Genomic DNA, 21,705 nt, shown 5'->3' with positions numbered 1-21,705 from the left:
AAATAATATAGATGCTCTTATCTTGGGAATCCCTGTTCTCATAATTGTGGAAACCCTGGAGAAGATAGTCTACTTGTTAGAGGCTTCTACGGTTCTTGTCAAGGGAGTAACGTTGGAGCCCCGCATCTCATCATGTTTTTGTTCCAAAGGCAGTGTTACTCGAGAAGTGCGAAGCGTATTACATAGCTGCCGCAGTGTTTTGCTTGCTTCAATGATATTATTAATGATCTGCATGTATGATATAATTCCGCAACCGAGAAAATGGCAACCATTGTGAACGGTTCAGAGAGTTAAACAAAAGCCAAGAGAATCTAACTAAGTGTGCTTGTTTCATGCCGTAAATACACTCCAAGAAGACAATACCTAGGTATAAAGCAATAAGTAAAAACATGTCCTTGTTTTTAGCACTTCTTGATCTGCATGGGACACTTGATACATTTGACTAAACTACTGCACATATACAGAGAGCTTATCTACAAACTCTACATAAATTAAACGGAAGTAACAACAGCAAATTCCTTCCCAGTCCCAGCCCTTTCCTGTCCCATCGTCACCATAAGACCTATCTGTCGGTGCGACGTAAAGCCAATAGCAAGAAAAACAGGAAACAATGTGTTAAAGAACTTTGCATTAGTGCTTTGTGAGATATCTTGGTCAATAGTACTATACACGTACCTGAGAAGTACAAGCGACAGTACCTGTTATTTGTTTGGACTAGGTCAGGGAATGAGTGCGCCTTATCTGTCAGGTAGCAACCCGTGGGAAATGCACAGGAAAATACTTCAATTTGGCCAAGAACTTTATACTAAACAACCTATCTTCCCGATGATGATACAAGAGTGCATACAACAGTCTCAGGTTCTCAAACCGATCTTAAATTCAACCGGAAATCGAACTCATGTCAAGCAGACAAGAAGACAGTATGGTGATCCACGGATAACGGAGGCAGATGACATATAAGTGTAAGAATGGTTCAAGAGATACTGAGGCAAGCCAATCCCACATCTTTCTCCTTATCATGCATATAACTGCATTATGTAGAACTAATAACTAAATATGTCTTAGGTATTCCGGGGTAAGTTTTAAGCCCACATATACTTTCTCTTATTATGCGTATCTTATGAATCATATAGAGCTAATTACCATAGTTATCCCTATATATTCTACGCCAAACGGCATGCATAATGGCGGGTCGGGTAAATGAACACGGAGTTCACAATAATACATTCAGTATACAATCACGATCACACAGTTCAGTGCTTGCACGCGAAGAACAGTCTTTTTTTTTTCAGTCAATACTGATCTGCATTTAGGGCAGTCGCCCAGGTGGCAGATTCCCTATCTGTTGCTTTCCTAGCCTTTTCCGAAATGATTTCAAAGAAATTGGAAATTTATTGAACATCTCCCTTGGTAAGTTATTCCAATCCCTAACTCCCCTTCCTATAAATGAATATTTGCCCCAGTTTGTCCTCTTGAATTCCAACTTTATCTTCATATTGTGATCTTTCCTACTTTTATAGACGCCATTCAAACCTATTCGTCTACTAATGTCATTCCACGCCATCTCTCCGCTGACAGCTCGGAACATACCACTTAGTCGAGCACCTCTTCTTCTTTCTCTCAATTCTTCCCAACCCAAACATTGCAACATTTTTGTAACGCTACTCTTTTGTCGGAAATCACCCAGAACAAATCGAGCTGCTTTTCTTTGGATTTTTTCCAGTTCTTGAATCAGGTAATCCTGGTGAGGGTCCCATACACTGGAACCATACTCTAGTTGGGGTCTTACCAGAGACTTATATGCACTCTCCTTTACATCCTTACTACAACCCCTAAACACCCTCATAACCATGTGCAGAGATCGGTACCCTTTATTTACAATCCCATTTATGTGATTACCCCAGTGAAGATCTTTCCTTATATTAACACCTAGATACTTACAATGATCCCCAAAAGGAACTTTCACCCCATCAATGCAGTAATTAAAACTGAGAGGACTTTTCCTATTTGTGAAACTCACAACCTGACTTTTAACCCCGTTTATCAACATACCATTGCCTGCTGTCCATCTCACAATATTTTCGAGGTCACGTTGCAGTTGCTCACAATCTTGTAACTTATTTATCACTCTATAGAGAATAACATCATCCGCAAAAAGCCTTACCTCCGATTCCACTCCTTTACTCATATCATTTATATATATAAGAAAACATAAAGGTCCGATAACACTGCCCTGAGGAACTCCCCTCTCAACTATTACAGGGTCAGACAAAGCTTCACCTACTCTAACTCTCTGAGATCTATTTTCTAGAAATATAGCAACCCATTCAGTCACTCTTTTGTCTAGTCCAATTGCACTCATTTTTGCCAGTAGTCTCCCATGATCCACCCTATCAAATGCTTTAGACATGTCAATCGCGATACAGTCCATTTGACCTCCAGAATCCAAGATATCTGCTATATCTTGCTGGAATCCTACAAGTTGAGCTTCAGTGGAATAACCTTTCCTAAAACCGAATTGCCTTGTATCGAACCAGTTATTAATTTCACAAACATGTCTAATATAATCAGGAAGAATGCCTTCCCAAAGCTTACATACAATGCATGTCAAACTTACTGGCCTGTAATTTTCAGCTTTATGTCTATCACCCTTTCCTTTATACACAGGGGCTACTATAGCAACTCTCCATTCATCTGGTATAGCTCCTTCGGCCAAACAATAATCAAATAAGTACTTCAGATATGGTACTATATCCCAACCCATTGTCTTTAGTATATCCCCAGAAATCTGATCAATTCCAGCCGCTTTTCTAGTTTTCAACTTTTGTATCTTATTGTAAATTGTCATTGTTATCATACGTAAATTCTGTACGTGGTACACTGTACACTCACGGAGGTCTTCGCTCACTGTCCCTCGTCGCTCAGCTACAAAGTCCGGCACTCGCTGTCAGCAAACCACTTAAGCTCGTCAGGTCTATCTTAAGTAGGGAGTCTGGTCCTTCCAAATACTTCACGAAAACTGAAGCCATTGACATCCTCTGTAATCCAAAAGCTCAGGACTCTCCTTCTAGTCTTTTCTCGCGCCCCCCAGAGTGGCTTTAAATAAGTCCATGGAGTGGTGGCAGAGTCGGGATGGCCTTGCGGGCTTGGCTTAATCTTGACTGATGCTGCATTGGCGAGCTGGCAGAACCCTACCCTACTGATATCACTCGCGGCTGGAGCCAGGCTAAGAAGTGCTCATCATGACTGCACATGTATGGAAACCGCATACAAAACTCCAGGCGAGATAGGAAGTCAGTCTCAGTAGGAGCTTGTACTCTTTGAGGTGATACGAGTGAAGCTGTTCTTCCCCTAAAATGTTTCACACAGTGTGCTGTCCCACGCCTTCTGTTTCCACTAACCGTCCGTTGCTGTCTTCCGAATGCTCCGCAATGCGACTGAGAACACACCCTTCCTAAGCAATAGATCGGTTTCAGCGCGGTCGACCAGCATGCCAATTTCGTGTCATGAAAGAACCAGTATCGGCCAGCCACTCGTGTATTCTCTGAAACGTTTGACATATGACTATTCGAAAATCGTTCCGCATACAGATATCTGGCCACAACCACATTTCACTCAGAAAGTCGGAACATGAGATGCACATCCGTTAGTTCCCGATTGGTATAAGCCTCTATGCCTTGTCAAAAGCTACACTGAACTACCTAGTTTCATCGGCAGCGTCTAGCACAATGCGACTTCTATCTTAAATAGGGAATCTGGTCCTTCCAGATACTTCACGAGAATTGAAGCTATTGACATCCTCTGTAATCCAAAAGCTCAGGACTCTCCTTCTAGTCTTCACTTGTGCCACATATCTATGGAAGATCACACAACACCCTGCCAGTGTTGAAGTAGACATTGTAAGAGTTTGACGGGGGTGGATTGCACTCAGAGCGTGTGTTTATGCGACGCAATCTAGTCGGTTGCATGTCAACAGTGCACAGGGACTAGTAACACACTCTTCAAATTAGTATCTAAAGACGTACTCAGAGGTCGACAAATCTGACAAGCAGAAGCCGGTGATTATTCAACTTTTTCAGCAGGAAACCCATTACAAACGCCCGGTACGGCACGGCACGACACCTCACGGCACGGTACGGCGCGGCATGGTGCGGCACGGCCCTTAATGCTTTTGAAGGAAAACAATGGAGTGTAACCCATTATGAGAGCCTGCCATAGTTTGGCACGGCCCAGCTTGGGAGCGGAAATGACGGAATCATTCCCCGAGAATTAAGACCGATCAGTCAATTCGGCTCCACCCGTGACTGACTGAAGCTGCGGCACATGCAGCGGAAGTTGTTTTGATTCTGCGGAGTATTTTACAACACTATGCGTCGTGCACAGAAGTTATAGAAGTTGAGAGAGACTCTTATACTACAACTGACCCAGATAATCATGACGACAGGAAGGAGAGCGCATGGAAATGCATTTCGGAACAACTTCAGGAGAGGACATGTAATGTGAACATAACGTTAGACTATTTCTCCCCCTCTTTGTGGGCTAGTATTCCTCGAATATAAGCGTTCGTATATAAATCAGCCCCTGATCTATTCACAACGTCACACATACTTCTTTGTTGCTCTCACAATGTAACTTTTTCCTCTTCACTTGCGTCACATGTCTCTGGAAGATCACACAACACCCTGCCAGTGTTGAAGTAGACATTGTAAGAGTTTGACGGGGGTGGATTGCACTCAGAGCGTGTGTTTATGCGGCGTAATCTAGTCGGTTGATTTTTGCGACAAAAGCACGATATTTAAGAAATCAAGTACTCCTGGTGAGGGTCCCATACACTGGAACCATATTCTAGTTAATGGTCTTACCAGAGATTTATATGCCCTCTCCTTTACATCCTTACTACAACCACTGAATATCCAGTAATCGGGAGATAGTTGGTTCGAACCCCACTGTCGGCAGCCCTGAAGATAGTTTTCCGTGGTTTCCAATTTTCACACCAGGCAAATGCTGGGGCTGTACCTTAATTAAGGCCACGGCCGCTTTCTTCCCATTCCTAGGCCTTTCTCATCCCATCGTCGCCATAAGACATAGCAAAAAAAACACAACCACTGAAGCCCGCCAAGTCTACCTCATATAGGGAATTTTTAAATTTGCACATGTGCGTGAGATATGTTAAAGAAACTTTATTTTGTAATTTACAAGTTATCATTTTTTATCATAAAATTGCTGTTCTTCCGACATTAATACGTTCCAATGTATAAGGTAAACTTCCACCTGGCAACACAAAGTATTCAGTGAAGGCTTCTCTGATCCTTTCTGCTGAGGGTGGTGAGGAAGCTCACCTCTCCCTCGGCTTCTATCGTAGTTCACCTGGCTCTCACTAACATTTCACGTCTCTCACGTTTACACGGTTGTAGTCGGTATTTAGTCAGCATCATTTTATCAATATTCTTCGGAAGAATGTTGTATTTTGTAGAATCACACTTAAACTTTCTTGTAAGCAAAACTAACGTGTTTTCCAGAATCCCTCGAGTCCGACAATGTCTGCAGAAGTGAATTTTTTAGCCTCATTATCCTCCATTTTTATTTCGGGATATGATCTCATAATACTATTCTTCAATGAGAAGCTACATCAGCCACATCAGCACAGTATTTGTGTTTGGAAGAGGCATTTTCGTTAGGAAAGTCCAGCTGGTTGGCAGATAAAATTTTCCAAAAACGCTAAAATAGTGCAGAACTCTTGACTCAAAAATTAATACGAAATATCCCCTCCATTCCAACTGATAACATAAATAGGCGTAACCCGCGAACTAGGCCTTCTCAACGGTTCTGCCCCAGGGCAACAGCACAGGTAGCCGTGGGGGTCACACCGCACGAGTTAGTGCATACTAACAGCACGGATGAAGCACTGGGTATGGCCTTCCCCGCTGTAGACAGCCAGCCACCAGGAGTCGAGGAAGTCAAACAACAATCTCTTTCTGTGCATACCATGAAGTGGTTTCCGGGACGAACTGCAGCATAGTTAAAAAAAATGTTATTTTAGTGAACTAGGATATTGGACTCTAAGCTTGTTCAAGTCGAACTCAGTGAAAAACTCACGTGCATAATTAATGTTATAATTATAGTAATGAACATTTCAGCAATGCATTGGACATTAAGGAAAATGATGAACATATATTTAAACAAGTTTGATGGATCTGTTACACCCCAAAAGTATAAATACAACGAAAAATGGGACGTAATTTAAATACCGACGTATTTGTCACATTTATTTATTCCGTTGACATAGTGTATGTTACTAAGTATACAGAGATGTGAGGTAAGACATTAACAGACTAACGCTGGACTACTGCTGAGAGGTGGGAGGCTGCGGCTGCTGTATGAAAGGTGATGTCGTAGCCCTATAGGCAAACGTACAACAGCGAGATACGGCCACATTGCCTGGTATTGGCTGTTTTGTGCAGGCCTGTCGTAAACGATCGACCATGGATTGAATGTTTGTAGAGGTGGTTTGTGTTGTTTTTAAGTGCACTGTCCACCCCTGATTACTTCCCACATTTTTGGGAACACCGTGTATGTAATCAATAATTATACAAAATTTTACTTCCATTGAAATGATGTTGAGGAATTACAATACTGTTGTTAGAAAACAGAGTTATCAACAGGAATATGAATTGGTGGGTGAACTGTTGAAGTGGACGGACGTGTTTTCCCAGTGCTCTGAAGTGAAGTTTTTTACCACGGACTTCACGCTGGAAATTTACCGGGCGAAGGTAGAAATGTGGTACGAGCGGGTGAGTCACTCCTTCCCGCGACAGTGCGGTCTTTTCGGACCTAGTAACTTGTGGTTTCTGGAGCGTCCTTATTGGTTATCGGTGGTGATGAGTTGAATCCAGGACCTGCAGTGGAGTGTGATATTCAGGGCCCCACAGAAGCGACGGCAATTAAGTGTTCAACGTGTAGCAGGAATTTAAAGAATGGAATCAAGTGTGTAATGTGTTTAAAGTGGTTTCACTTCGGCTGTGCTAAGGTGAAGAAGGAAGATTGTCTGGACAACGTTTGGTTTTGTAAAATTTGTGACACTGTGGAAAATATTATGAGGGAAGCTTCTCTTGCCTTGATGGCAAGAGACTTGGAAATAGAGAATCTAGCGCGGATGCTTGCAGAATTCGAGGAAACAGTGAAAGCACAGATAGAAAATATCACACGAAGGAACAAGGAAGCAGAATCTGATTATATTCCTACAGTTGACTCAGAAGAGGAAAGTGATTCGATCGTAAAAATTCACGTGATGTACTCATCATGGGTGATTCGATGATACGCTGGAGTGGTGACATTTCAAGGATGATTGGTAAAACTGGTACAATGTTATCCGGGAATAAGAACTAAATAGCTGACTCAGCAAGTTGAAAGTGTGGAAGATAGCGACGATGTGCAAGTGTTAGAGATTCGTGTAGGGACCAAAAACCTTAGAAGAAAGGCGTCAGTAGACTATTTAATGGGAGAGATGTATGAACTGGCGAGTGCAGCTAACAACCATTTAAAGAATGCTAAAATCAATCTTAGCGGCGTATTGCGAAGGAAGGACGTACCTCTACGGCGGGTGAAGGCTTTGAACTACCGGATGGACTGGGTGTGTCAGCAGCTGGACTTGGTGTATGTGGAGGCGGACTGCTGGATCGGAGACCGGGACTTCGCACCTGAACTGGTGAGGCTCCTACGCATTAGCAAATCTTCACGAAAGAGTCATGGAGTCGTGGCGGCAAAGATGAGGAAGACTGGAACCGGAGGAGTGCTGCGAAGTGGAGCTGACGACGGGCAATGACCGGCCACGGATGATAGACAATGGAGGTAAGACCCTAAGACTACTGCAGGTGAACCCTTAAAGCGTGCGAAATAAAATTACTGTATTTTGGAATCTTACTGAATCATACCATGTAGATATTGTCATTTGTACGGAGTCATGGCTGAATGGGAATGTAAATAATAGAGAAGTCAATTAGGGTGATTTCATTATATACAGAATGGACAGAGAATCTAGAGGTGGCGGAGTATTTATCTGTGTGCGAAAGGACATAGGTACGGTAGTTGTTTAAAATGGGTGGATGAGTATCACGAAATGTCGTGTGTGCAAATCATGGATCAAGGGAATGCCAAACCCATCCAAATAATAGGAATATATAGGGCGCCTTGTAACATCTTCTCGGTACTCGAAAGGCTGTACGACGTTAAGTGTACGGGCAACAATATGCAGAAAAGTTTAATAATTGCAGGTGACTAAAATCTTACGGACATAAACTGGTCTGGCGAGGTTACGGGAAGGGGCTTGAGTCAGGTCGCAGTAAACAAGATAATTAGGTATGGTGGATTTGCCCAAGTAGTTGACTTTCATACTAGAGGAAACAACACTTTGGATGTTTATCTTGTAAGACCCTATGATGTACACATTAGTTGTATGGCAGTACCAGGAATTAGCGATCACTCTGCTGCAGAGTTAAATATTTTTTTTTTTTGCTATTTGTTTTACGTCGCACCGACAAGGATATGTCTTATGGCGACGATGGGATGGGAAAGGCCTAGGAAGTGGAAGGAAGCGGCCGTGGCCTTAATTAAGGTACAGCCCCGGCATTTGCCTGGTGTGAAAATGGGAAACCACGGAAAACCATCTTCAGGGCTGCCGACAGTGGGGCTCGAACCCACGATCTCCCGATTACTGGATACTGGCCGCACTTAAGCGACTGCAGCTATCGAGCTCGGTGAGTTAAATATTAGATATCCCTTAAACACTAAACTAGATAATGAGGAGAAAATGAAAGAAATGTATACCAGTGTAGCAAAACTGACCCTTTTAAATTTCAAGAGTTTCTATGGCAAATATTTCCCAGGTTGACATCGGAATTCGGGAACATAAACGTAATATGGGACAATTGCGATAATATTATTAATAGGGCTATTGAGCAGTTTGTGCCCCTTAAATTACTAAAACGGAACCCAGATTCCGAATACTAGAATGGGAAAATTAGGATCGTTAAAAAGAAAGTAAGGAAAACGTACAACAAAAGGTAATTTGGTTCAGAGCATATGAATAGGTTTCACAAGCTGTTCAAAGAACACGCTTCTAAAAAGAAAGCTGCTCATGATAAATATATGAAAGGTAAACTTTCCTCCAAGGAAAATGTGTGGAAAAATCTCTATAAGCATGTTACGAAAAGGAAAGGAGCCAGCCATGATGTGTCCATGATAATGTCCAGAGATAGTGAGGTGATTACTGACAATCTATTAATAGCTAATGAATTACATTATTGGTACAGGAGCGTATTTAATGAGTAGAATAACCTGGCGATAGACGTTATGGATAACACTGATTGTTCTTTCTTACAAATTATCCGTAGAAAAATTCGGGAAATAATTAAGAACTTCAGGAAAAGTAAGTCGACAGGGTCTGATGATTTTGCTCGGGAGGTTCTGAAATTGGGAGGCAGAGCTCTTCTACGCTTTTTTTCTCAACAATACGCAAATTCCAGATGACTGGAAGAAAGCAACTGTAGTCCCTACTTTTAAAGCGGACAACAGTATGCTAATGGACAACTACAAAGCAATTAACCTTACGTCCATTGTATGGGAACAAATGGAACTCCTCATTTAAGAATATGTAAGGGAACAATTGGAGAAACGTTCGTGGATTAATGGCCGTCAACATGGTTTCAGAAAAGGTTTCTCCTGCGAGAGCCAGATGTCCTCGCTCTTTCAAAATATTAGCGAGTCATTAGACAAAGATGTGCAAGTTGATCCTATTGTAATTGATTTTGCAGAAGCATTTGATGTAATACCACATGACATTCTGATCCGAAAGTTGGTGGAAACAAACATTGATAAAAAGGTGGTTCTATAGATCGGGGAATTTTTGACAGACCGCACGCAGAGGGTAAAGGTGGGAAGTAAATACTCCGACGAAGTTTATATAACGTCGGGTGTAGTACAGGGTAGTGTTATAGGACCACTCCTATTTACGGTGTTTATCAACGATCTGCCGAACGAAATTCGAGGTGAATGCAGATTGTTTGCGGACGACTGCATATATACAGAGAAATACAGAATGCTGGCGATAATAGGTTATTACAAGTCGATATAAATATAGTCCATAAATGGGCACTCGATAACAAAGCTAAAATAAATTCTCGAATTTGCAATCTCTTAAGAATGGGAAAGAAACATAGGCAAGGGGATTTTCAATATTGTCTTAGATCGGACGCTCTGGTAGAGAGTGACTAATGCAAGTACCTAGGAATCCACATAAAGACAGATCTAAAATGAGACACCTACGTAGGAAGTGTAATTACCAAAGCGTACAAGTCCATACACTTCGTGGCGAGGGTCCTAAAGGGCAGCAGTTCCCAGGCGAAGGCGCAGAGCTATGTATCACTCATTAAGCCAGTCCTGGAATATGGAGCAGCCGTATGGGATCCATACCAAGAGGACCCCCTAAGCAACTTGAGATGGAACAGCAAAAGGCTGCAAGATTCGTGCTTAACGATTTCTATCCTAGGCGTAGTAGAAAAGTATGATAGAGAACTTGGATGAGAGACACTGGGGACTGGACGGTAACAAACAAGGCTGGCTATGTGCCATGTATAATGCCTACACGAATAAGCCAGCTTAGGGAGAGTTGAACAGTCGACTAGAAAAGCCCTGCTTCATAAGTAGGAGAGATCATACGCATAAAATAAAAGGTAGATCGCAGAAAACTAACCATGGTGAGTACTCGTTTGTGAACCGGGGAATTGATGTGTGGAATGCAACTTGTAGCTGCCTTAGAGCCTCCCCCTCAAAAAAAAATGTAAGATGTTTCAAGAACAGACTCCAGCATTCTGTAAATTGGGAGTAAATTTCTATGTGACGGTGTCATACTTTAATGCAACGCTCAACCCACTGAAAATTGTAGTACTGTATTAAGGCATCTGAATTATTTAAGGTATGTGTGAATTTGTAAATGAACGTGCTGTATTTACAATGCTAAAGTAATAGTAATTGGACCGCTCAATCTATTTTAAGTCATAGTGTACAATTTTGAAATACCTAAGGTACGTGTGAATTTGTATATGACGGTGTTGTAATGTTAATGATGATGATGATGATGATGCTTGTTGTTTAAAGGTGCCTAACATCGAGGTCATCGACCTCTAATGGTACGAAATGAGACGAAATGGAATGAAAAATTAAAAGTCCAAAATCCTCCACTGACCAGAATTCAAAACGTGAGGACGAAGAATGAATTTAAAACAATCAGTAGATCCGACCTGCAATGTCCCGCATTCACAGAAGCTGACGTGAAATAATAGTATTACTGACCAAGGGACTGCGTCTATAGCATAATACTGAATCGATGATGCTTTTAGTCGAAAGGCGTCCAAAATCCAAGTCAAGGCCCCTCATAATGGTACTTATCGCTAAAAAAGTAGAACATGGTATTTGTCATGTTGCGGTACTAATCAAAAGTAGCGTAGACTCGCGGCATTCCACACATTATGGTACTACTCACAGGTAATGAAATTCGCACATGGAATACAGACCTATGGTGTTTCACACATTGCGGTGCCATTTACAGGTAAAGCAAACCTATGGTGTTCATCACATAAGTGTACTAACCACAGGGACCCGCACTATCACGTGGTGTTCCTCATATAGTGGGTACTAATAATAGGCAAGCCAGAACCATGGTGTCGCTCACCCATGGTGTCGCACCTAAAGTGGTACTAATCACAGGTACTGTAGAAGCCGGCAACGCACTCTGTTGCTAGTAATCACAAACCTATTTGGTACCTACCATAGTGGTACTACGCGCAAGTAAAAGCGACCCATGGTGCTCCCCGCGTGGTGGTACTAATCACAAGTAGTTTCACGGTTCTAAAACAATCATCCCTTGATCCCCCCTTTTAGTCGCCTCTTACGACAGGCAGGGGATACCATGGGTGTGTTCTTCGTCTACGTACCCCACCCACAGGGGGATGTGTGTTTGGTCCGCAAGAGCTATTTTATTTCGCTCAAGTCCGCCGGCAAGCTGGTTAGGACCCCCCTATCCGCCACCTGGGACGCGCCACATGGGAGTACCACCTCTCCCCCTGCTATGCCAGTGTAGTAGGTTCGTGGTTGTAATGTTAAGCTAGTAGTAAGTTCAACCTGTAGTTTGTAAGCCGTAGTATTACGCACTGGAAATACGTAATTTGTGTGTGGTTTTGTATATGATGCTGGATTTAGAATGTTAAACTAGTAGAATTTCTTGTAAACATTTTTCCCATGGAATTCTCTATTGTACTCTTGTTTCAGTAGTGTCCGACTCATTGGTTGAATGGTCAGCATTGAGGCCTTCGGTGCAGAGGGTACCGGGTTCGATTCCCGACCTGGTAGGGGATTTTAATCGCTCCTGATTAATTCTTCTGGCCCGGGGACTGGGTGTTTGTGTTTGTCCCAACACTTTGCTTTTCATATTCAGCAACACACTACACTACCGGTCACCACAGAAACACGCAATAGTGATTGCATCACTCCACATAGGGTTGGCGTCAGGAAGGGCATCTGGCCACAAAACAGGGCCAAATCCACATTTGTGATACAGTTCGCACCCGCGACTCCACAGATGTTGGAAAGGCGGTGGAAGGAGAAGAAGAAGACTCTTGTTTTTTGTAGTAGTAGTAGTAGTAGTTGTTGTTGTTGTTGTTGTTGTTGTAAGTCGTAGTGTAAAATTTCGAAATACTTAAGGTTCGTGTGAATTTGTATAAGACTGTGTTGTAGTGTTAAGCCAGTAGTGAGCTCAGCATATAGTATTTTAAGCTGTAATTTTAACCCCTGGAAATACTTAAGTTGTGTGCGTATTTGTATACGATGATGCTGGTCTTAGAATGTTAAACTAGTAGTATAACTTTATTGTCTTTCCATAGTATTGCTTGTTGTCCTCTTGTTGTTGCTACCGGGATATTTCTCAATTGCGATGTCTTTGTTAATAAGAATAAAACAAGTGAAGTAACAGAATTATCATATTTTCCCGAAGAAATCCTCCCAGCATACAAAAATCGTGTATGTCAGTGAAAGAAAGGCTACTTCCTTATTAAAAAATTATCTACGGAATTACGTTGAAATAAACACAACTATGAAGACAGTAAGAAATGCATATTTAGAGGCTAAAATGAAATTCACAAGACTACAGGCATCAGTTTAGTAATTTGTTTATCATAAGCTATTCTTTGTTATGCCAAAGTGTTGTGGCTTTGATAAAGTTGTGTACTTACAGTGCACCTCCAGGTTGAAAGTCTTGTTGGCTGCAGGTGGGATGCCATTGTCTGCGATGCACAGGTAGGTTCCCATGTGTTTGCGGTTCACACGGGTGATGTTGTGCGTGTGGCCCGGCACTGATATTGCTGTAACATAAAATACGACACAATCACTTAACACAGAGTTCTCTTGATTCGAGTGTTACGATTTTTGTGCGTGCAAAATATCCCCTCCATTCCAGCTGATAACAAACAGGTACGACGATAGAACGTACTCTCACAGGGACTTTCTGAATTGTTTTGGGGTATATAATATATATTTAGAAACATTATCTAGAGGCAAAAGTCGCTTTTCAACACGAAGTGGCTCGCACTTCATGGTCTGTGGTGGCCGTTAAAACGATGTAATACTCTGAAACAATATCGCATGATGTTGATTTTTAGATATTGTTAATGAAAATGAGATGCTAACTGAACACCTCCTCAGGCACGATATCCTCCTGCAGAACATCTTTTGCCGGGCTGAGTGGCTCAGACGGTTGAGGCGCTGGCCTTCTGATCCCAACTTGGCAGGTTCGATCCTGGCTCCGTCCGGTGGTATTTGAAGGTACTCAAATACGTCAGCCTCGTGTCTGTAGATTTACTGGCACGTAAAAGAACTCCTGCGGGATCAAATTCAGGCACCTCGGCGTCTCCGAAAACCGTAAGAGTAGTTAGTGGGACGTAAAGCAAATAACAGTATTATTATTATTATTATTATTATTATTATTATTATTATTATTATTATTATTATTATTGCAGAACATCTTTCAAGGTAAGATGTTGGTGAAGATATCGAAAAATCGACCTGTTTGAGAAACGTTATCAACGAGATGGGGCGTGGTTTCTATGTCGAGATGAAGACGACTGCCGAGAACAAACAATTGTTGTTGGAGACACAAGGCTTTTGCTGGAGGGAATGACGATAATTATGAAACTCCCTTCTCGTCCTAAATCCTCAGAAAGAGTCTGGTAATGAAACATCTGTAAGAAAGTTCTCTCAAATATTAAAATTTTGTGATCATCGCCATAAGACCAACCTGTGTCGATGCGACTTAAAGCAGCTTGTAAAGAAAGTTAAAACGTGAAAATATCAAGAACATTAATAAACTTGTAGTTATCAAGCTCGATAAGTTCGATAAAGTTTACGATATCGCCAAGAACGCTAATTATCTCTCAGATACAAGTCCACTCGCAGCATAATAATAATAATAATAATAATAATAATAATAATAATAATAATAATAATAATAATAATAACTTCGTGTGGCTATTTCTAGCCGAGTGCAGCCCTTGTAAGGCAGACCCTCCGATGAGAGTGGACGGCGTCTGCCATGGGTAGGTAAGTGCGTGTTATTTTGGTGGAGGATAGTGTTATGTGTGGTGTGTGAGTTGCAGGGATGTTGGAAACAGCACAGACACCCAGCCCCCGAGCCACTGGAATTAACCAATGAAGGTTAAAATCCCCGACCAGGCCGGGAATAGAACGCGGGACCCTCTGAACCGAAGGCCAGTACGCTGACCATTCAGCCAACTAGTCGGACCACTCGCGGAAGATATGCAGTATTTATGCAGCCCTTTATCTTCTTGGACTTTATAGCTCCCTTGACCCTGTGTCGCCTTCTAAGTCGTCGTTCTTGCGTAGTTATGATTCATCCAGGTCTCATTTAAGTAATACACGTTGGGAATACTCATTTCTCGGATTTCGTGCAATTTTCACAGATATGTTATTCGGCAACAACGTCACAACGTTCCATAACAAATTTTTCTCCCGCTATTTCAGCTTAAATTTGTGTCTACCGAGCGAGTTGGCCATGCAGTTAGGGGCGTGCAGCTGTGAGCTTGCATCCGGGAGATAGTGGTTCGAACCCCACTGTCGGCAGTCCTGAAGATGGTTTTCCGTGGTTTCCCGTTTTCACACCAGGAAAATGCCCGGGCTGTACTTTAATTATGGCCACGGCCACCTCCTTAACACTCTTATCTGTGTCGGTGTCGCTGCGACGTAAAGCAACTTACAAAAACATGTCTGACTCCTTGGCTGATGGGTCAGCTTACAGGCCTTCGGTTCAAGTGGCCATGGGTTCGATTCCGGGAAGGACCAGGGATTTTAATTTATATAGACTATGGTTCCGCCTCTGTGGTGTAGTGTTAGTGTGATTAGCTGCCACCCTCTGAGGCCCGGATTCGGTTCCCGGCTCTGTCACGAAATTTAAAAAAATGGGACGAGGGCTGGAACGGGGTCCACGCAGTAGAGGTGGGTTTGATTCCCACCTCAGCCAACCTCGAAGTGGTTTTCCGTGGTTTCCCACTTCTCCTCCAGGCAAATGCCGCGATGGTACCTAAGTCGACGGCCGCTTCCTTCCCTCTTCCTTGTCTATGCCTTCCAATCTCCCCACCCCCACCAAGGCTCCTGTTCAGCATGGCAGGCGAGGCAACCTGGGCGAGGTACTGGTCATACTCCCCAGTTGTATCCCCCGACTCAATGTCTCACACTGCAAGACACTGCCCTTGATGCGGTAGAGGTGGGATCCCTCGCTGAGTCCGAGGGAAAAACCAACCCTGGAGGGCAAACAGATTAAGAAGAGGAAGAAGAAGATAGACTCTGGTTAATTCCTATGGCTCTGAGACTGGGTGTTTGTAATAATAACGCTGATTATTTTACATCCTACTAACTACTTTTACGTCTTTCGGAGATGGCGGGGTGCTATAATTTTGTCCTGCAGGAGTTCTGTAATATGCCGGTAAATCTAACGACACGAGGCATACCATTATGCTGAGCCAGGATCGAGTCTGCGAAGTTGGGCCAAGAAAGCCCGTACTCTACTGTCTGAGGTACTCACGCCGGCTTTGTGTTTGTCCTAATACACGTAATACACTTCTCTTCGTAATCATTCAGCACATCACACTACCAACCGATTCTTGGGCAAACGTTTGAAATAATTCTCTTAAGTCAAAAATTTCTCCCAATCCGATTTCCTGAATTAAATTTCCCCGAAAACCCTTTTTTCCTCAAATGAATTTTGCGGATTACTTATAACCCCGAACGTTTTCTAAAAATTATGGAATATGAAATCAATCAATCAATCAATCAATCAATCAATCAATCAATCAATCAATCAATCAATCAATCAATCAATCAATCAATCAATCAATCAATCAATCAATCAATCAATCAATCAATCAATCAATCAATCAATCAATCAATCAATCAATCAATCAATCAATCAATCAATGCTGATCTGCATTTAGGGCAGTCGCCCAGGTGGCAGATTCCCTATCTGTTGTTTTCCTAGCATTTTCTTACATGATTGCAAAGAAATTGGAAATTTATTGAACATCTCCCTCGGTAAGTTATTCCAATCCCTAACTCCCCTTCCTATAAACGAATATTTGCCCCAATTTGTCCTCTTGAATTCAATTGTATATTCATATTGTGTGATCTTTCCTACTTTTCAAGGCACCACTCAAACTTATTCGTCTACTTATGCCATTTCTCTGCTGACAGCTCTTAAATACCACTTAGTCGAGCAGCTCGTCTTCTTTCTTCCAAGTCTTCCCAGCCCAAACTTTGCAACATTTTTGTAACGCTACTCTTTCATCGGAAATCATCCGAAAACAAATCGAGCTGCTTTCCTTTGGATTTTTTCCAGTTCATGAATCAAGTATTCCTAGTGAGTGTCCCATACACTGGAACCATACTCTAGTTCGGGTCTTACCAGAGACTTATATGCCCTCTCCTTAACATCCTTACTACAACTCCTGAACACCCTCATACCCATGTGCAGAGATCTGTACCTTTTGTATACAATCCCATTTATGTGATTACCCCAATGAAGATCTTTCCTTATATTAACATAAAATTATGTGAGAAATACTTTATTATACAGTAATAAAGTGTCATTCGAATACGTTGACAATTTTCTCAACTGGCGAGATTTAAATTAGATGGAAGTATCAATGTGTGATTGAATATTCAATTTAGAGGGTAAAGTTGTAGCCTTTGCGGCGAATACCGTCCAGTCTCTTGCTGCATTCCTTGTGGTTGTCATATTCGAAAGCTAGCCGTCTTATCCTTTCTTGCGATGACAATAATTCCTTTTGTGTGTCGCACGCACTTTCCACCCTGACCAAATGTGTGGGCTTGGGTGCGTAGCAACGGAATCAATTGTCAGTTCGGGTCTTTGTATTCGTCTGGGTTGTTTATTTTTCGGTTTCTTTTACCTTTCAGGGTTTTTGAATACGGAAAACTCTTCGAGTATTTCCACTTGGGCGGTTTGATTTGGGGGTTGTACATTCGGGCACGTACACATTCGGGGAATCGGATTCGTGGGAATAGACGGGAACGTTACCATCCACCAGAGACACACGCAATGATGAATACATCGCTGCACATATGGTTGCCTTCCAGAAGAGTATCCAGCCGTAAAACTAGGCCAAATCCACATCAAATGCCAACCCCAATAAATTGAGATAAATCCAGGAATAATAATAATAATTGCACCGGGCGGTACACCACTTCGCCGCAATTTTAAATCTTGCGCCAATACGTACTCCTCTACAGGAGAAACTCTGAACTGTAACAACTGTTCCAACTCATAAGTTTTCTCAGAAGATGTCACTACCGTAAATTTTGTGATTACAAAGTTGTCAGTACTGTGCGGAGTTCAACTTGTTTTGTTTTCTATTGATCAAGAAGTGTGGACATTTTCTGATAGATGTCTCTACTAAAAAACTATGACCATGCACCCTGGTGCGAAGTGGAAGAACTTTATTTGAAGAAATTTTGTATTCATAAGTTTGTTCTTTACTAAATTTCGCTCTTTCATTTGTGGGTTGGCAATATTAATCTTTTCTTTCCGCCAGTTTTGAATTTAGCCAATCATAAATTTCTGTAATTAATTTTTTGACCAATCGTGTCTTTCTTCTCCAATTTTGATGTGTAACTTTTAGTCAGCCAATAAACGCCTGTGGGTGTGTCTTGATTATTCATGAAAGGTCTCGAATCTTCCACGAGGGTATAAAAACTGCTGATTTTCTTGTCTCTCGGCCACTTCAACAACATCTAGCCTAGTGTATGGAAGTGTAGCAGAGGGCGGGTAGCGCCTCTTCCTTCGGGCAGCAGCTCTTCAACAAGGTAATGGCCGTTTAACATCTTTATTTCTCGCTAGCTCAGCAGTTTAACCCGCGGGGCAGGCCCGAAACCTTTAACATGTAACCTATCTCTTGAAATATGTAAAATTCTTCCGTCTTTGTAAAACTTCATATATCTTTAACTGTAATTCGGGGATAGAGAGTGCTTTACCCTCTCGAGCTCCCCTTCATTTTTGGATTTGAGGTGACTACGTTTTCATAACCGATTTTCTTCTCTTCCTTAATGTGTTAAATTTTTTTCTTATACGAGTCACCTCCCTAGCTTGGGAATAGCCCCTGTGTCATCGGCCTAGTGCCTCTTAGGTTTTAAAATGTGCATTTAGGAGTGCATTCACGCCTCCTTTCCTTTTTTGCATTTAGGGCCATTTAAACTAACCTATTATTTTTCTTTTAAGGCCCTGTAGGCTGGGTACGAGATGCCCCTGTTTAATTTTTGTAAGTTGTGCCTTGATGGCAAGTGATTGTAAAGTATGGTATTGCCTTGAATAGGCTTGAAAGATTGAGAGGGTTAGCTCTTTCTGGTGTTTTGAATAGTGCGTCTAGGAGGTCTGATATGGTTTTTTGGAGCTAATGCTCCTTGTATGAAGGGGTTTTCTGCCCTTTGAACAAATGTGTGTACTTGGTAAAGTTGGGCTAGTAGCTCAAGTATTGTGTAATTGGGGCTCGAAGCCCAGAACTTGTAAAGACCCCGAAACTTGGGCTTTCGTTTGTAAATTATACCTTGTACCTGATTAGTGGATAGTGGTTGAGTTGTTGTTATTTGTTTAAATTCTATGTGAAATTTGTTAAGTTTTTCTATTTGTGAAAATATAACATTTATTGAAATTTTAATTCATCTTTCGGCCTTGTAGTTAGACCCATTCCAGTCCGCACCTTTTCACCTCTGCCTTCCACGGGTTACTCCGTAACAACAACAACAACAACAATAATAATAATAATAATAATAATAATAATAATAATAATAATAATAATAATAATATACTTGAAACCTACTTGTTTTAATATTCCCTGCGTAGAACAAGTATTTCCGTAAAAACTAGTGGTTTCATACATTACACGGACAGAGGGTCATCTCGTCATAAGGATCAAACGAGCACGTGAACACCCTGGTAATTCCAAAACTCTTGAGATTTACACGCCATTGTATGATGAGAACAGGATTTCTGTGCGTTGAGAACGTATTTACAAATTTGTTTACGTGCTATGGCAGCTGATCACAACCCCGATTTGATCTACAAACTTCGACCTATTGCATAGCTTGAAGGGGCAATTCTGTGGGTGTGGCGAATATAATCGCTGTTTACTCTGTGATCACGGCACTGCCTGTTCGATATGCTTCCGATGGCTGCTTCATATCGACCAGGCAGTGGATTACGGACCTCCGATCCGCTTCCAATGTTTTCTCTAAAATGTCTTTCCAAATCCCAAAGATGGCAGCACATATCCCGTAGTCCGTGGCAGTGCTTAATGCACAGGGCTTTTACTCCAGAGTGGTTAATTGACTAACCGCATGGCGTTGTTGACAATAACATAATATTGCTTCATGAACCAAAGAGGCGACACAATATAGGCTAAGTGAGCTCCTGTTAACGTGTTGACCGACGGAGGTGAGGAGCAACTTAGGCCTATACATCGGATTTTCTTTATCTACTGAGAGCTCTGTGTGAACACCCACAGATTTTAAGCACGCGACGCCACTGCACGGACTAATTTCGCTGTAAGGAAAAACTACTTCTATCATAAAATTGACTACCTTACAGTGTAGGTACCGATCAAAATTGTGAGTTCCAGTTACTCGTTTTGGTACCTATGTTATTTAGTGGATATCTTATCTTCTCCTTTTTTAAACTAAAGGAGCCACTCCGAGGGAAGCGTTACGATATCCGAGACGCCATGCTTCAAGCGATAGGGCGCTCCGTCGCGGACATGAAAATAGACGGCACTGCTACTGGTAGCCTCCGAATTTCACACAGACACGTTGCAGGGGATTAGACTGAAGGCCTGTGGAGGTAAGGTAGTCTTATAATAAATTGTTTCCCATACCTATATGCGTTTGTTGCTATTACTTCTTGAACGGTTTTGGAAATACAGTACGTAAGTAGAGAATGGATGTTGGGTGTTGACCCCGAAGGCTGGTTTGATCCCCAACAGCTCCAGAATTAGCTGCCATAGATAGCCTAGGCGTCACTGCAAAATCATGCTAGGGAAATAAAGAGTACTGCATTTTCCCGTTGCTTTCCTCACCGAGCCAATATTGCTATTACATATCAGTCTGCCAAGCCCACTGAAATGCACGCACCAACCGACCCTATGAATGATATTTTATATTATTCATAAGACGGACTGGCTGCATAATGCAACCGTTCATGACCACGCCACGGCATGTCATGGGGCCCAGTTAGCCATATATGCCGTTTTCCGCGACATTCTGCGATATATGGTGTCGTAATTAGCAATTTTTCCCAGATCGGGATGCGAGTTGCGAAACGCCAGCTCAAAGAGCGCAGGTCTAATTGCAAGTACCGAGAAGGAGAAGGCTCATTACAGCGGAACCTTGGAATCAAGCTCTCACTTCGCAAGACAGAGAAGAGAGAGAGCACGCTAAGCGTAGAAGAGTATGTAGGTCAGAAGGTGGAATCTACCACGGCGTGTTAACACGAGAGATAGAAATTCTTAGCGATTTCCCCGCACATTCATTGGTGCCAACCCACCGTATTCAACTGTTGTTAATAATAATAATAACAAATTTTTGGATATAACCTATGGGAATTTATGAGTAAGGACTTATTTAAACCGGCGTATTTTGTGCAAATTAATGGTGCAAGAAAAGGGAATTCTTTATGAATGGAGCGCTAATGACGCACGTTATGCAGGAGTGCGTAAATTGCTACCAAATGTGAGAGTCTAACCGCACGAGAGAAAAGTGGGTTTCACCGGGACATAATAAAGGACGCGCGAATTTACGAAAGAAAGCTTACGAGATTACAAGAGATTCAGCAACCGGATCTACATGAAATTAGATCAGTGTAATGTAGGATACAAGAGCTACAATTTGATTACCCTCACGACGCTGAAAGATCATGATTAGCGGAGCGAAATCGAGCCTGTGGGCGTGACTTGCCCTCTCTCTAGCCGCCGGACCGAATCGATATAAAATGAAATACAGAATCAGCTCGAGTATGCATTATGATTTGTGCTACCGAAGAATTGACGTGTCGGTGTGAAACGTAGTGAACCTGAGTGTTTAGTTACT

General features: G+C 42.1%; 1 protein-coding gene across 1 annotated transcript in view; it reads right to left on the bottom strand.

Annotated features, from left to right (window-relative positions):
* The window catches only part of LOC136863509 (uncharacterized), a 931,909-nt gene that overhangs the window by 455,034 nt on the left and 455,170 nt on the right, over positions 1–21,705 (bottom strand). The window contains exon 7 of the mRNA XM_068225974.1: positions 13,281–13,409. Coding sequence (XP_068082075.1) covers positions 13,281–13,409 — 129 coding nt within the window. The remainder of the gene's footprint in view (positions 1–13,280; positions 13,410–21,705) is intronic.

Source organism: Anabrus simplex, chromosome 2 (genome assembly GCF_040414725.1).
Source record: "Anabrus simplex isolate iqAnaSimp1 chromosome 2, ASM4041472v1, whole genome shotgun sequence".
NCBI classification, from domain to species: domain Eukaryota; kingdom Metazoa; phylum Arthropoda; class Insecta; order Orthoptera; family Tettigoniidae; genus Anabrus; species Anabrus simplex.
The sequence above is the reverse complement of the archived record's forward strand: the minus strand, read 5'-3'. Positions and strand labels throughout refer to the sequence as shown.